This window comes from Alosa pseudoharengus, unplaced genomic scaffold, assembly GCF_046254945.1.
Source record: "Alosa pseudoharengus isolate Yale_2024_CS ecotype anadromous, Long Island Sound unplaced genomic scaffold, YU_APseudo_1.1 YU_APseudo_1.1_scf_18, whole genome shotgun sequence".
In the NCBI taxonomy this organism is placed as follows: Eukaryota; Metazoa; Chordata; class Actinopteri; order Clupeiformes; family Clupeidae; genus Alosa; species Alosa pseudoharengus.
In genome coordinates, this window is record NW_027468650.1 from 4,668,043 (window position 1) to 4,685,058 (window position 17,016).

Genomic DNA, 17,016 nt, shown 5'->3' on the forward strand with positions numbered 1-17,016 from the left:
GCTCTTCTCCACACACTTCCTGACCACGGCGAACTTCCCCCTGATGGACAAGACAAGAAGGGGGGGGGGGGGGTCTGTTTACATAGTGTTATCATACACACAGGTCTTAAGAGTCATTCACACCAAGAACGATAACGATAAACAAATATCATTCTCGTTAATATAAATGACGACGTTCACACATAAACTATAACGATAACGACATGAAGAACGATATCGTTGGGTATCACTTTCAGAGCGATTTTAAGAATGATAAAAAGCTAATAGCCAATCAGAACCCATCAAATTTTAGCCGTCACATTCATTAACACAAGGACAGACTTTGTTTATCGTTGTTCAGTGTGAACGCTTTCATCGTTATGGTTATAGTTATCATTATCGTTATCGTTCTTGGTGTGAACGGTCATAAAAGGTAACTTTTGTTGTTGACATTCAATAACATTTCAATGTAGAACTTCTATATTCTATAACTTCTATATTCATTAGTATATTAAAAGCAGAAAAGCTAAATGACTCGCGCACGCACACAGTTAATTTGCTCAAGGAGACTAATGGCTTGCCGTTGGAGTGTGTGTATGTGTTGGGTTGGGGTGTGTGTTGGGTTGGGGTGTGTGTGTAGGGTTGGGGTGTGTTGGGTTGGGGTTGGGGTGTGTGTGGGGTTGGGGTGTGTGTGTTGGGTTGGGGTGTGTGTGTTGGGTTGGGGTGTGTGTGTTGGGTTGGGGTGTGTGTGTTGGGTTGGGGTGTGTGTGTTGGGTTGGGGTGTGTGTGTTGGGTTGGGGTGTGTGTGTGGGGTTGGGGTGTGTGTGTGGGGTTGGGGGGTGTGTGTGGGGTTGGGGTGTGTGTGGGGTTGGGGTGTGTGTTGGGCTGGGGTGTGTGTTAGGCTGGGGGAGTGTGTGTTGGGAGACTGGCACGCTTGTTATCATTGGAGCTGAACATCTCTTTGTCTGGCCCAGCATGGCTGTGGGATGAAGTCATCGGGGATCCCGAGTCCATTTTCCAAGCACACAAGCGGCTGCTTTCAGGGAGGCTAGGAGAGGGGATCTGACCCATTTAGCCTCCAGATGCAGTGCCACCGAAGTGCCTGTCCTTTTCCAGTATCATGGGCGGTGTGTGTGTGTCTGTGTGTGTGTGTGTGTGTGTGTGTGTGTGTGTGTGTGTATGTGTGTGTGTGTGGCTAGTCAGTGCCACAGTCAGTGGCTGCACAGAGACTGGGCTCATTGAGGGCTTTGTTTAATTGAGTGCCATTTATCTTTACCAGCCTGAGTAATATAGGATTGAATTAACAACATGTCGACATGTCGTACAGTATGTTTAGGTTGCCAATGTGTAGGGTTGCAAAATTCCGGGAATTTTCAAAGTTGGAAACTTTCCATGGGAATTAACGGGAATATACGGAAATTAACGGGAATAAACGGGAATTAATGGGAATAAACTGGGAATTTTTAATATGCCAAGTTAGTCTACTGTATAATAGGGAACTTAAATGTAGTGGACAAAACCCCATCCTGCAGAATAATATTAGTTAAAACAACCTGATTTAATGCAATTTCAGTCAAATTTCTACCTTGCACATACGTCAATCCCATGCACACAGCAATCAGCATAGGCTACATAATAGAAACCTATGGTGCGTTCATGTGCATGGGGAAAATAAATTCCGGGGGAAAATAAATTCCCAGTGAAATTGTCATCTCATGTGGGAATAACTGGTGTGAAACTGGGGGAAGTTTGCAAACAGAGTTGCCCAGTTATGTGCTTGTCGTCACTTTTGTCCTCATTCAAATGGGTGTACGTCATTTTGCATAAGATGTAATGGGACAATTAATCTGTCTGATTAAGCTTGACAATTTATATATAATTTACATAATCTATAAGGTTTGGTTGGGGTGGTATGTTGTGTCATTATATTTTTATTTGTTTTACCATTTTCTGGGATTCTAACTGAACAAAATGATAGTCAGTCAATGTTCCAACCAGTTGGATTTTATTGAGTGGCGTGGTCTCTTGTGCAGTTTAGTGGTTTCAGTGTTGCTAGCTTAGCAACGCTAGTAAACCATAGGCAGAGAATGAGATTCCCGCTAGCATGGTAGCTAGCTTTGTATGCTAAGCTAAGCGAAAATACAAACAAACAAATCATATTGCTTATTACGAAACAAAATGTTAATGTCTGTATATGAAACAGTAGGAATTACCAAAAATTCCCAGTTAATTCCCGTAAATTCCCATTAATTCCCATAATTTCCTTTAATTCCATGAAAGTTTCCAATTTGGAATATTTCCAAAATTCCCCATCTTAACTTCCCATGGAAAGTTTCCGGTAAGTTTCCGGAAATGTTCCACCCCTTTGCAACCCTACCAATGTGCCATTCATCTGTGCCAATGCCATCTTCCAGGAGTGGTCAAAATCATAAAAAGGGCATTCATCTGTGCCAATGCCATCTTCCAGGAGTGGTCAAAATCATAAAGAGGGAACCCCAGCCTTCAGACGAGTCTCTTGCTCGATAAATACTCTTGGTGTGATTTCGAGTGTGTGAAGTGAGCGTGGAGCTCCAGTGAGCGGTCAGCGAGGCGTGGCGTGGGCAAACATACTCCTCACTCCTCAGCGTCCACTGCGCTCATGTTGTGCAATGCCGGGAAGATTTAGCTGCGGAGAAGAGTTAGCCAAGCTGTCGAGAGACTTACTGGCCAACACAGCGCCGGGGGTGTGGGGGGCCTGGACGGCTGCTGACCGGAGCTAGCCCCACTTATCCATCTGCCCCCTGACCCACTAAGGGCCATCACGCTGCGCTCGTGGCATTTGGAGTTGCTTTGTTTCTATTGTGCTTTCTTTTTTATTAAGTATATAGTGTATCAGGCTTGTTGCCTTTAACCCATTCGCGCTGGATGCTGCATGACGCAACATTGACCCTCCCGCTGGATGCTGCGTAGCGCAGCATGCTTTTTATTTCATGTTTCTAGGTGCTACAGAGGCTTAGATATTACATTTTGGTAGACGTTGACAATTTTTAGTATGTTTTCAGAAAACCCTCAGGAAATAAGGTTATTTAGTCTAGAATGCCATAGGATTCTATAGGCGTTTTTAGCAGGCATTTTAGGAGTAAATGGGTTAATCAGATAGGACAGCCAAGAGTGACAGGAAGCCAGTGGGAGAGAGAGATGGGTTGGGATCGGGAAACGACCCAATGGGAGAGAGAGATGGGTTGGGATCGGGAAATAACCCAATGGGAGAGAGAGATGGGTTGGGATCGGGACTGATCGCTGGACCCATTTTTACCAGGATTTCTGTTTGCACTTGGACCCAAATGTTGTATCAAAAGCATGGATACACTTGCACCACAGCACCCCCTTATTTGGGATTGTGAATTGAATTCTTAATATATTTCTTAATATATTAAAGCTAATAAACACATCCCTGTTTCTGAGGATTTGCATGTTGACAGGATTAAGGGCTGACAAATTAGATTTGCATGTTGCTCTCCTATTTTGTAACCTAGTTCATTATAGTTTATATATGGGGTTTTCCCTTTTGCTGACAGGAGTGACAGCCTGGTCTCCACAGCACTTACAACCAGCGTCTGATTCTATTACCGGAAGTGAGAGATAGGAGAGTGACCGATCTAGACAACCAGAGAAAGAGAGAACTCAGATCTTAGATGGCAGAGAACAGATGGAGATGCATGGACTGCTGCGCTCTTCAAATCCAAACGCTCCACTCTCTGTGTGCGGTCACTGGCTGTGAGTGGTTGTGTGGGCAACCCACAGCTGAGGCCCATCAAAACACAGAGAGGAAATCTGGAAATATCTTCCAGATATTTATACTTCCACAGGTCATCAGGAATCAGAGGCACGATTTAGGGCAGGGGGGACTGACACAGAGGCAGGCAGGAACACAGCCAATACTCAGGAGAGCCCCAGCAGCTCAAGGCTAGCATTCCAATGAGCGAGAAAGATGAGAAAGGCAGAGAGATGAGAAAGACAGACAGAAAACAAAGACTGAAATGAGGAAGAGAAAATGGCTGAAAGAGCATCCAAGACACAAACTCAGTCCCAAACAAAGCCCTGTTGTTCCATTAGGGCCCGAGGTGCTATAATTGACCGTGAACAGCAACGCTCAGGTCAGTGTTGACTCTGGTATCTGCGTCTGCTGAGCCGAAGTCATGTGATCATGGTCATGGGTTTGGTCTGGGCCTCCAGGCTGGACAGGAAGCAATCCACTTGAACCCCAGCGCCCCTCAGATTTACTACCAGCAGCTGTGGCCCGGCCTCCTTTCTGAAAACATGTCCTTAAAAACGAAAGATGAAAAAGACGAAAAAAAAGAAAAGAAAGGAATGGAAGAGGGAGGAGAAGTGGGCAGAGAAAAGGTGGAAACAAAGAAGGGCAAATCTGCTTGGACTTTACGCAGGCGTAAAAAACGCTGCCAGAGTAAAATGTGTCCTCTGGTTTGGGCATGTGTGTGAAGAAAGGGCAGAAGTAAAGAGAGAAAGAGGGCAGAAGTAAAGAGAGAAAGGGCAGAAGTAAAGAGAAAAAGGGCAGAAGTAAAGAAAGGGCAGAAGTAAAGAGAAAAAGGGCAGAAGTAAAGAAAGGGCAGAAGTAAAGAGAGAAAGAGGGCAGAAGTAAAGAGAGAAAGGGCAGAAGTAAAGAAAGGGCAGAAGTAAAGAGAGAAAGGGCAGAAGTAAAGAAAGGGCAGAAGTAAAGAGAAAAAGGGCAGAAGTAAAGAGAGAAAGAGGGCAGAAGTAAAGAGAGAAAGGGCAGAAGTAAAGAGAGAAAGGGCAGAAGTAAAGAAAGGGCAGAAGTAAAGAGAGAAAGGGCAGAAGTAAAGAAAGGGCAGAAGTAAAGAGAAAAAGGGCAGAAGTAAAGAGAGAAAGAGGGCAGAAGTAAAGAGAGAAAGGGCAGAAGTAAAGAGAGAAAGGGCAGAAGTAAAGAAAGGGCAGAAGTAAAGAGAGAAAGAGGGCAGAAAGAGTTGTTTCCCCCCCACTCATGGAGTGCAGTCTGATTCTGAGGCTGAGACAAGAGCTGAAAGTGAGGCAGGCTAGTGGACAGACAGTGTTTACATGTTTACATGGCCACTGGGTGGACGATGAGGGCAGGCTAGTGGACAGACAGTGTTTACATGTTTACATGTTTACATGTTTACATGTTTACATGTTTACATGGCCAGTGGGGGGAAGGTGATGGCGAGAGGAAGGCAAGTGACGCGGAAACCACCGCAATCCCATTAGGTCGCTAATTACCGGTCACTCCCATTAGGTCGCTAATTACCGGTCACTCCCATTAGGTCGCTAATTACCGGTCACTCCCAGTGGCCCTCAGGAGCACTTAGGGCTTTGTGTGTGTGTGCGTGTGTGTGTGTGTATGCGTGTGTGTATGCGTGTTTGTATTTGTCTGGACGTGTGAGTATATCCAAATGTGTTTAAGAGTATAGATATAGTCTTTAATGTCTCCAGGGGATCATCATTTCAGTCGGATCCCTGCGGGTGTGTGAGTACACAAGGAAATTAGGACTAGGCCCAGATTGTGTTTTGAGGAGAAAGGGTGTGTGAGGGACAGGAATAAACATGGTGGTGGCCTTGGTTACAAAGAGTGATGGGATAAACAAACTAGCCAAACAAACACGTGGCGATAGCCATCTTTTACATAACAGTGTGAAAATTCTTCAGGGAGCTGGTCTCATGACCGTCTCGGGGGGGGGGGGGGGGAATATGGCGCGGGCATAAGCTAAAGCATTCTTTACAACTTAGCCGCTGCAAGCTCAATCACACAAAGCCTCAAGTACAATATGGCACCTTCCACACTTTTGAAACAGACCAATCAACCAGGCTAATAGGCTTTCCCCACACTTGACTTCTCAGTTACGACATTCCTTTAGGCATAATGTCTTTTCCTTCTTTTAGCTCCTGCAATCCAAAACTGGCTTCCTGAACAGCGCTGGCCCATTGAGGAATGCTTGGGTACAGGTGATCTTCTAATCTGCTTCAAGACCCCTTGCTTTCTCAGGAGGTGTGTTGGGATCGGAGCGATGGGGTAAGGGACTGGCATGCCTGGCACTCACGGAGTGTGAGTAATGCAGCTTTGAAGCCCTGTAGTCTGAATACCTCGGGCCTAGCTCAGTGTGAAGGGCAATGAGACATGAAGGAATTGTCCAAATTCTGCTACTCGCGGATATGAAAACGGCTCCTTCTGCTCCTTCAACTTCTTTCCAAACTCATTAAAATCGCCCGCGATAGGGGCCGAGAGGGCATCTGTTACCACGTCAACCACTGAGAGCGCAGGGGCGTACGCCAAGTACAAACTACAGTCCACTGCCTGTCCGAAGGCCTTGATGTCATGCCGAGCACTGCTGCAGCAGATGCTGGAGTTGCACCATGGGGCCTGTGAGCTGCTGGAGTTGCACCATGGGGGCTGTGATTTGGGGTGACCAGAGCGCCGCGTCTCTGCTGGCATTTTTAAAAAAGCGAGTCCGCAAGCCCTTCCTGCCGCCCCGTCAGCACATTCCCAAAAGCCTGTGGCCCCGTGCAGCCAACACCCTCCAAAGAGCCGCTTTCATGCGTGCCACAGTGGAGCGCAACGTCAGAGCCAACGAGAACAAACACATATTAGGGAACATATTGCTTTTTTCTGCCACAGACATCAGCTTTGGACATGCTAATGGCATGGTGAGCTTAGCCAGTTCGACTCGGAGCTGATGCAAACTAAGATGAGAGTGGGGGTCTGAACGCAGGTCTTGCTGGCTTGGTCAGCTCTATTTTTAATCAGTAATGGTCTGAGCAAACCCCAAGCCCACTTCCCCTGAAAATTAATGGCCATCTTTATTCCCCCATACGCGTCAGTGGGGTGGCGTGCCTCCAAGCCCCGAGAGGATTTAATATGATAAGGCTGGCCCTGGACAAGCTCCAGCAATGACTGCATGCCAGGACCTGAATACTTCCCCACGTTCCTTCATGAATGGCTCCCATACAGTGTCCTCCTCATCTGGAGCAGAGGGCCGCAGGCTTGATGCAGAATCACACGCTCACCTTTGTGCTTAGAGTGAGGCTACAGGTGCATTTTGCATAACGGAGGAATTTGAGGCATTCCGGTTCTTTTCCCCTCCAGCTGACTGTGCCGTATGGGTCGGCCGTAAGGTGGACCTGCCGACGGATCTGATCTCTCCGCTCAAGGCATTAACGTTCAGTGCGTGGTTGACGCCAGTCGGCCCCCAAAGCCGGACCAGGGCTTTGTCTTTCTCTTTTCTCTGGAGAGACACGGTGAGGGCTTTGACCCCTATACTTGAGGAGATCACTGGGTCACTGTAAGTCCCAGTTCAAGCCTTAGGGATGCTGACAGATGGAGTTAGAGAGGCTCTGTCAGTTTCACGATAAGCGAAGGACATGAAGTGGACGGCTCTGGACAAACAGGCACTGAGCCACTGAAAAAGAACCGCAGGGAGAGAGAGAGAGAGAGATGATGATGATGGACAAATTCTGCAGCAAGATAATAACTGTTGGCATGCTCCTCATTTCAAAAGGGGGGAGGGGGGCGGGGGGATTACACAGGGGTTATATGGTTCGGTAATCCACAACTCGAAACACCAAAGGAAGACAAAGCAACAGTTGCAATCACAAGATGGAAATGACTGAGTGTAATTTCAGCTGGATGTGTAATGCTACTGCTTTGTCTTGTCAGTGGTTGCTCAGTCTGACATGCAGTCGCTTCAGCACTTTGCCAGACCATGGGCAGACGCTAAATCCTCTCAGCTCTTGTTGTGCATTTAACAGTTGACTGCAAAGCCCCCAAAAGACAGCCCTGCTTCATGGGTCCAAGCAGCAGCAGGTTGATGTGCGGACTAATGGAGCTCTCGCCCCAACCATCTGGACACGTGCCATTTTACACGAGAGGCAAAAGGGGTCAGAGGGTATTATTACCCGAGATAGCCCTGCATGCGGTGCGGTCATCCCCTTGACCACCGGGCTCCAGATTCACACACAACGCGCGAGGTCACTGAGACACGTATCCTCCGCAGACCTGTCCTTGTTAAAAGGGAAGACGGCGGGGTAATTAGACACGTATGCATCCTCCGCAGACCTGTCCTTGTTAAAAGGGAACACGCTGGAATTTGACAGGTTGGCTCCGGTTCTAAGTACTGAGGGTGGGGCTCACAGAACAATAAAGCATGATATGGGTGGAGAGAGAGAGAGAGAGAGAGAGAGAGAGAGAGAGAGAGGGAGAGAGGGAGAGAGAGAGAGAGAGAGAGAGGGAGGGAGGGAGAGAGGGAAAGAGAGAGAGAGAGAGAGAGAGAGAGAGAGAGAGAGAGAGAGGGAGAGAGAGAGAGAGAGAGGGAGGGAGAGAGGGAAAGAGAGAGAGAGAGAGAGAGAGAGAGAGGGAGAGAGGGAGAGAGAGACGGGGAGAGAGAGAGAGAGAGGGAGAGAGAGAGAGAGAGAGAGGGAGAGAGAGACGGGGAGAGAGAGAGAGAGAGAGGGAAAGAGAGAGAGAAAGAGAGAGAGAGAGAGAGAGAAGGAAAGAGAGAGGGGGGAGAGCGAGGGCAACTGATGTAAGCCTAGGGATTGGCTCCTTGTCTGCTCTGTCCAGCTGTTGTGAGAGGGTGCACGTGAGTGCGTCAGGGATTGAATGTTTTTTTCTAACCCATCAGTAAGTAGGCCACAAATACACACAATCACTTAGCTGGACCACTCCCAGGTCAGTAGAGCTGTCAAACCACTTAAAACACACACACACTGATACACACACACACACACACTGACACACACACACAGACACAGAGACACACACACACACACACACACACGCTTGTACACACTTCAACATTTTTTCAAACTGAAGACTACCACGGACTGAAAGACGATATCGCACACTCTGGAAGACGCCCATGTCCTAATGTTGCCAGAACAAGTGCACTCTGGGTGATCAACAGCTCGTGCTCTTTTGCCTTGAGTGCAGAGGCTGTGATTTGAACCATGTCACCTGCCAACCTCGCTGCTCCTCACAAAGACACAACACATTAATCAACAACTAGCACCTCGTGCCCGAGTAATGAGGCAGCTCCTAAATCCCCTCCAGCCGTGGAATCAAAACAAGGGAAGCACTCAAGGAGCCTCCACCCACCCAAACACAGAGAGAAAAGACAATATATGAGAACGTTCCAGCTCTTTCCGCTGGTCCTAGATTGAAACTGGAGGCCTGTTTACTTAGGGCCTATGAGGGATATAATGAACTCTGACATGTGACCCTCTCGCATAGAAGGGGGCCACCGTTCACATGGTCTCCCAGCGCAGGGGTGCTAGACATTTTCTAAATGCCTTGGGAAAGCGCATTACCTCATCTGCACCCCTGCGATTGGTTTTGTTCAGACCGATCGCGGCCTTTCATCGTTCGTCCACTCTCCGTTACACGGTTCTAATCGCAAACAATCAGGGCCCTGGGCTTACCGTCGCCGTGGCTTTGTAGACATAAACAAAAAACGCCTTCTTCTGGTGGAACTTCATCAGGGTCTTTAGGGGGGGGGCACACCTTGGAACATGAGGAGTAATCTGACAAACTAAATGTGCGCGAGGAGGCGGAGGGCTCACCATGACGACGCTGTCTTAGTCTGGCTCAAGCAGACCATGAACGCTTCCGCGGAGGAGCGCAGAAAGGCCTCAGTATGAAATCAGTTTTAATCAGACGGATTAGGCCCAGTGGAGGGGGGAGGAGGTGCCGGGGGGGAGGAGGTGCCGGGGGGGGCCTTGTCAAAAGCTCGTTAGAGCAGCAGTGTGGTTAGCGGAGGGAGGCCCCGTGACGGAGAGGAGAGAGATCCACTTAACGGGATGACCACAGAGGAGGTGGAGAGCATGACCGCTTCTCCCTCATCAAGTCCCTGACATCACCCCCCCCAAATCTCTTCAGCACCAGCCCGCTAGGCTAACAGGGAACTAACCACGGAGGCTCAATAACAAACTTGCTATTCACATGCCCATCCTCCCCCCACCCTCAACACGCACACACACACACACACACACACACACACACACACACACGAGTTCCGACTCGCTCCCTGCCCAAACGGTTTCCACGGCGATCAGCAGATGCCTCTCTGACTGAGGCCCTGAGAGCCAACGTGAAAAGCGAGGCGATGATGTCATGGCATTCTATCTGGCTGTCAATACAAGGACAGAGGTCCTTTTCTGTGAGAAGGAAGCATGTGTGTGTGTGTGTGTGTATGTGTGTGTGTGGGAGTGGTGGCGGTGGGGGTGGGCAACCCAAGTTCAAAAACATTAGGGGAAGTTTGCAGGGCCTTGATCTCTCTCTGCCTTTTTCTCTCTGTGTATGAGACTGTGTGTGTGTGTGTGTGTGTGTAAATGGGGAACACACTGCACACATCCACCCAACAAGAGCTCACTCACATCCTGTTTCCACCAGAGACCCCACACATGGGCCTCACTGAATTTGCTCTGCGTACTTGCAACGTACCACACACACACACACGCACGCACGCACGCACGCACGCACGCACGCACGCACGCACGCACGCACTCTCTACCCCTGCAACCCCAGGCCAGCTCCAGCTGCGCTCCCTTCCTTAATGAGGGAGGGCAGAGATTCCTCTCTGATGAAGGACCAGTGGGAGGTCAGGTGACCGCGGGGATGTGATGTGGGCACATGACACGTGTTTACTGTGAGAATGGAAAGCTTTCCGTCACAAGGGGCACCCATGAGGTGGCATGGCATGGTGTACGAGACAAGGAGCAACCATGAGGGGGCATGGCATGGCGTACGAGGTACGCTCTGACTCTCACTGACCTCTTTGAAGTGGGAAAACAATGTCACAGACTCAAGGAGGTTATTCAATTATGTGCGTGTTCAGCATTACATGTGGCAGAGGACAAGAAGAAATGTCCCAAATTTACAGGGGGACCAAACTAAATGTAACCAACATCGACCTTTAGATCACGTGGGAAACTGTTGAAAGGCTCAAATTTCCCAGCAAGTTCAGGGAAAAGACCAATACTGCCAAAATACTTAAGCTACTGGCTGAAAGAAAATAAAAGTATCAGCCATGCTTTTTAACAATGCTCATGTTTTGGTCTGGTTGTATAAAGAACGTGCAACCAAGTCAGTAAGACCTGGAATTCAGACAGCTTAGCAAACTAATAGGCCTTCTGTCCAAAAGGGCTTACTTCAGTAGTGCCACAAGATCTGCTAATTCATTAATTACAGCATTACAGTTATTAGCACCCAAGACCAACCCAAACAAAAGAGTAGGCAACTGCCAACCTGCCAGACGCATTCCTAGTGTACCGTTCATTAATTCCTACTATCTAACAACCAAATGAGTGAAATATCTCTATCGACCATAACTATTATGGCTGTTGTGGCTGCCTTTGTTTGAGTTTTAAGCCAACATCCTCTAGGCTCGGATGAGAACATTCACTGGAGATCTTCCGCTCTGTGCAAGAAACACACACTGCAAAAATCCTCCAGTAGCCAGCAGAACGGAAATTTCTAACCTTACACCAGGGATTCCCTCCAACCGTTGCTGAGGCTCAAGCACAGTCAATTGGAGGGTAATTCAGTTTACTTCCGAGGCTCTGTACACACTATTCTCGTGCCTTGCTAGGGGCAGTCCAGGCCCTATATGGACGTCTAAAAATAGCACGCGTGAGCTGAAAGTGAATCTTTTCCTACTGCCCTGCTCTGGCAGCAAATGAGGCATGATGCTCTGGCCAGGCTCGTCCTATGGGAACCAGCCGCCTCGGCATGTGAGTGCCTCTCTGGCCAAACATACACACAAACCCCCAGCAGCCAATCTGGATGCAGGGACGCAGGCTTCTACCACACACACGCACGTCCACTCTGGTTTGAGGATGCTGGCTTCTACCGCACACACGCACGTCCACTCTGGTCAGAGGATGCTGGGTCCTACCGCACACACGCACGTCCACTCTGGTCTGAGGATGCTGGGTTCTACCGCACACACACACGTCCACTCTGGTCTGAGGATGCTGGGTTCTACCGCACACACGCACGTCCACTCTGGTCTGAGGATGCTGGCTTCTACCGCACACACACACATGTCCACACTGGTCTGAGGATGCTGGGTCCTACCGCACACACGCACGTCCACTCTGGTCTGAGGATGCTGGGTCCAGAGATGAGTAAAACAGGTCTGCTGGAACCAAACCAGCAGAATTCACAGCCCGAGCCCCAGAGCTATTTTTTTGCATCTGTCACTGTGGAATTGCTGACAACAGCCAAGCGTTCCTTCAGTTTGTTTGCCTTCTTAAGCACTTAGCCATATGATTTTCAGTGCAACCCTGACCTAGAAGAGTAGCCATACTGTTGAGAAGGAGATCGGTAGGGACCATCACCACAGTAAGGGGCCCATAGAGAGGAGTTATTTTGTTTTGGAGATCGGTAGGGACCATCATCACAGTAGGACGTCCCATAGAGAGGAGTTATTTTGTTTTGGAGATCGGTAGGGACCATCATCACCGTAGGACGTCCCATAGAGAGGAGTTATTTTGTTTTGGAGATCAGTAGGGACCATCATCACAGTAGGACACCCCATAGAGAGGAGTTATTTTGTTTTGGAGATCAGTAGGGACCATCACCACAGTAGGACGTCCCATAGAGAGGAGTTATTTTGTTTTGGAGATCAGTAGGGACCATCATCACAGTAAGGGGCCCATAGAGAGGAGTTATTTTGTTTTGCTACCGTCTCAATGAGTACCACTCGTCTGATCGCTATAGCAGAAGGTTACCATCTACTGCAGCAACCTACTTCATTTTAGACGGCCATAAGTTTGTAGGTTTATAAGTAGGTAAATACGTTCACTTGTGAAACAAAATACTTTGGCTTAGGGTGTAAGAATTGTTGATCAAGCAGTATGGATAAAGCCAAGCTATTCCTTTGAAGTAGACTACATGTTTCATACTAATCAGATATGAAGTAAACTACATGTTTCATACTAATCAGATATGCAACAGGATCCGGCTAAATGTTTCATACTAATCAGATATGAAGTAGACTACAGGCCCTATCATGACATTCTAAAGTGCATCGTCACTCGTCAAAAGTCTATTCAAATTTAGTAGGATGTCCAGTTCACATTGGGAGGGTTTTCGTCCTCAAAAGTGGAGCGCATGGCGTAACAAGGTGTTCCTAGGTCTTTTAATCAGTCATATGGGTGTGTTTGGGGCGTAACATCATTTTAAACCAATGAGAATGACATCTGTCATTCCCTTTAACGGCGCAACGCGCGATATGTAAAATAAATGCATCGGTATTTTGGCATTCAACGGCACATTTGAAGGAGGCTGCTTGCGAGACCGTATGGAATAGTCATTCTTAAACCATGCTTTACTAAAACTTAGCATAGCCTTCACGCATTTGCACTCGTCTATTATTTGAACTCATTGGCAAAGTGAAACTAACTTCACCAAGGAGTCAGTCAACGACAAGACAGTTATATGCAGTTACTTTCACTATTGGGTTACCATCGAAAACATAGGCTGGAAAAAGCAACACTTACCCTAATGTTGCTCAAATGACTGAATAAAACAACATTTATCCTGCAGAGGAGTTGCTTATATCTCGTGACAGTGCGTCTTCAGCTGTGCTCCATACGTGTCTCTCGCCTCTCCCCTAATCACTTTTAATCGTCATTACCAATTTGCAAATGATGGTGAATAACTACTCATCATGAGATGTACAGTATTTCGTAATATCTTTATTCTAATTATGTTTACCATTGTAATCGTGCAATTTGTAATGCTTTGCATGGACGTGCGCTGGTGTGCGTTCATGAATGATAGAAGGATGGTGCGTGCACCTGCCAATATGACTGTTGACATGCGCTCTTAAAATAGCATATGAACAACTCGCCATTGACTTCTGACCAGGTTTAGGTGGTGTATGATAGCGATTTTTAGACAACGCGCCAGGGCCCGCCCTAGGTTGTTAATTGCCACACCCCTGGGCGCAATGCTTAAAAAATAAAGGTGCAAAATACCGAATTCAACTTCGCGCGACTGAAAAACGAACTGTACGCCATGCGCTGGTGCCCCAAAATATAGCCCTACATGTTTCATACTAATCAGATATGCAACAGGATCCGGCTACATGTTTCATACTAATCAGATACGAAGTAGACTACATGTTTCATACTAATCAGATATGAAGTAGACTACATGTTTCATACTTATCAGATATGCAGTAGACTACATGTTTCATACTAATGAGATATGAAGTAGACTACATGTTTCATACTAATCTGATATGCAACAGGATCCGGCTACATGTTTCATACTAATCAGATATGAAGTAGGCTACATGTTTCATACTAATCTGATATGCAACAGGATCCGGCTACATGTTTCATACTAATCAGATATGAAGTAGACTACATGTTTCATACTAATCAGATATGAAGTAGACTACATGTTTCATACTAATCAGATATGCAACAGGATCCGGCTACATGTTTCATACTAATCAGATATGAAGTAGACTACATGTTTCATACTAATCTGATATGCAACAGGATCCGGCTGAGATCACAGCCACACTGTACATTTCCCTTAACCTCTTGCCTATTGTAGAAAGAGGGAGGTAGTTAAGACCGAATGCCCTTTATAAGTAACAAGAAAGTTTCCAGTCTCAAAGGGCACTTTAGTTCGGAGCGATTAAATCTTAGAGGACACTGATTATCTAGCGCTTTCTTGGGTAAACACTTCTCCGTATATAAACCTGTTTGCTTTTGCTTCATGGGCGACACTCAAAAGCAACAAGGGCACAGGAGACAAACTCAGCCAACACAACACTGGGTCAGGGCTAAACTCGGCTCACTTTGTTTGACATCAAAGAGGAAAATAAAAATGTCCTTAAAATCTGCTTCAGGCGAGGACTACAACTGGGGCTGGGTTCAGAGGGAGTCACGTGATGTTGTCCTGCAGTAGACATTAACTGTTATGGATAAAACAAAATATGTCTGGTCTTTTCATAGGAACATGAAACAAACTGCAAGCCACACACCATCTTACGGGGATTTCATCAAACGACCGCACAATAAAAGTGAGCAGAAGCACTAAAATAATGCAACCATCAGCCGCCTGGAAAACTGCTGGGTCATACGAAACAGTGCTGCATAAAAAAAAAAAAGGGGGGGACCCCCCCCCCCCCCCCCCCCAAAAGAGAGCAGACTATTAGGCTGGGCTTCCAAATGATTCAGCACTTCGGCAGACTATTAGACTCGGCTGCCAAATGATTCAGTGTTGTGCCAAAAAGCTCCGTAAACAAAAAGCGCTTTAGAATCATGTAAGGCCTGTGCTGAACAGTGTTGGACAGATTAGAACTTGCTACCTACTTCGTTGTGAGCCAAGGATCTGTAATGAAGTTCTGGGTTCAACAAATGAAGATCTCACACATCATCTCAGTGGCAAACCAAAATAATGTTGCATACTTAAAGGTGTTATTCCGGCAAAAATTGACCCAAGGTTTTTTTTCTGCATTAAAACAAGCCGTGGAGACAGTATTTTACATTGATCAACCACTGCAGAGCTTGGCCTGGTATATACTATAGCCCCAAATCGCCCAATTTACGACTCCTCTATTGTTTACATGTGTTGAATGGAAGTCAATGGGAGCCGTAAATCGTTAATATAGATGACCAATTAATTTCTCCCGATAGCGTGACTGCGGTGCTGGTAGGGGGACAGGTGGTAAATGTTCTTAACAGACTTCTGTAATAAACTCCGGGTTTGCTAACTAGGTTTTTGGTGCTTCGTTTTATGTGTAGAGACCCTAAGCAAGCTACTGATGAGGGTTGGTGCTGTTTTGAACAATATTACTGCTTAAAAAAATGCTATTTGGGAAGCGTTTGACTTACTGCCCTTTTCTAATCCACTGTTTGCTATTTGGGGCTATAGCATATACCAGGCCACGCTCTGTAGGTAGGTAGGTAGGTAGGTAGATAACAGATAGATAACAGATAGATAGATAGATAGATAGATAGATAGATAGATAGATAGATAGATACTTTATTGATCCCCAAGGGGAAATTCAAGGTCTCAGTAGCATACAGACATCACACACAACATGCACTTGGTGCAGAAATGGTAAATATAAGTATAAACATATAACCAAACTCCACTGTACAATAGAGACAGTAGAAGATAAGAAAAGCTAACAAAACTAAATACTAAATATACTATATAAATTAAATAAAAAAAATCCACAGTGTGCTTGAGGGTGATCAACGAAAAATACTGTCTTCATTTGATGTGTTTCAATGCAGAAAAACACCCTTGGGTATATTTTGGCTGGAATTACACTTTAAGTCTGTGCAGATCCATATGGAACTTAGGTCATGTGATGATGTGGTGTTTCAATTGGTCTCATCTGATGTTTAAAGCACTGAGAAGAGGGACTTATTATCCACTCAATCAAAGTCAAGTATACTGCATTATAATTTGATTGTTTGAAAACGTGGTGGCGCAATGAGGGGGCATATTCACTTTACCAGTTAAACCCTCAAACCTTAACAAAATATGTCATATGTCCTGTGTGTTTGGAAGACAGTACTACATGGCTATTTCTGTCTAATTGGACTACCAAAGTCTTCTGGCTAGTCCCAAATTCTTCTGGCTGGACTGCATACCGTTACGTCTTAAGCTAAGTGACATTCTTAACGCCAAATGTCTGGGGCAAGTCCAATGTCATGTAAGAGACAGTCAACACAAGTGAAGCCACAGAGCAGGCTAACGTTGCTCAAAACCCATTCGAGTCAGCACAGACTATATGCTTCTGGTGGAAATTCCTTCATGATTAATAATGACATCTAAATTAGACTACCCTGCAGGATTTATGTTTTGGTGGCCAAAAGGTAACAGTTTATGCCCTCTTCATTTGGATTACCTTACACTGACAATTATTTGCATCAAAGTATTAGAGGAAAACAAATAAGACGTAAGCCCTACCTTTGACATAACAACAAACCCTGGCATTTAAAAATACATCATAACTACAACATAGACTCACTTAA

The 17,016-nt window shown here is 46.4% G+C and overlaps 1 protein-coding gene across 1 annotated transcript in view; it reads right to left on the bottom strand.

The window, feature by feature from the left end:
• The window catches only part of stk17a (serine/threonine kinase 17a), a 41,244-nt gene that overhangs the window by 23,430 nt on the left and 798 nt on the right, over nt 1-17,016 (bottom strand). The window contains exon 2 of the mRNA XM_076290134.1: nt 1-40. This exon is cut by the window's left edge and continues 173 nt beyond it. Coding sequence (XP_076146249.1) covers nt 1-40 — 40 coding nt within the window. The remainder of the gene's footprint in view (nt 41-17,016) is intronic.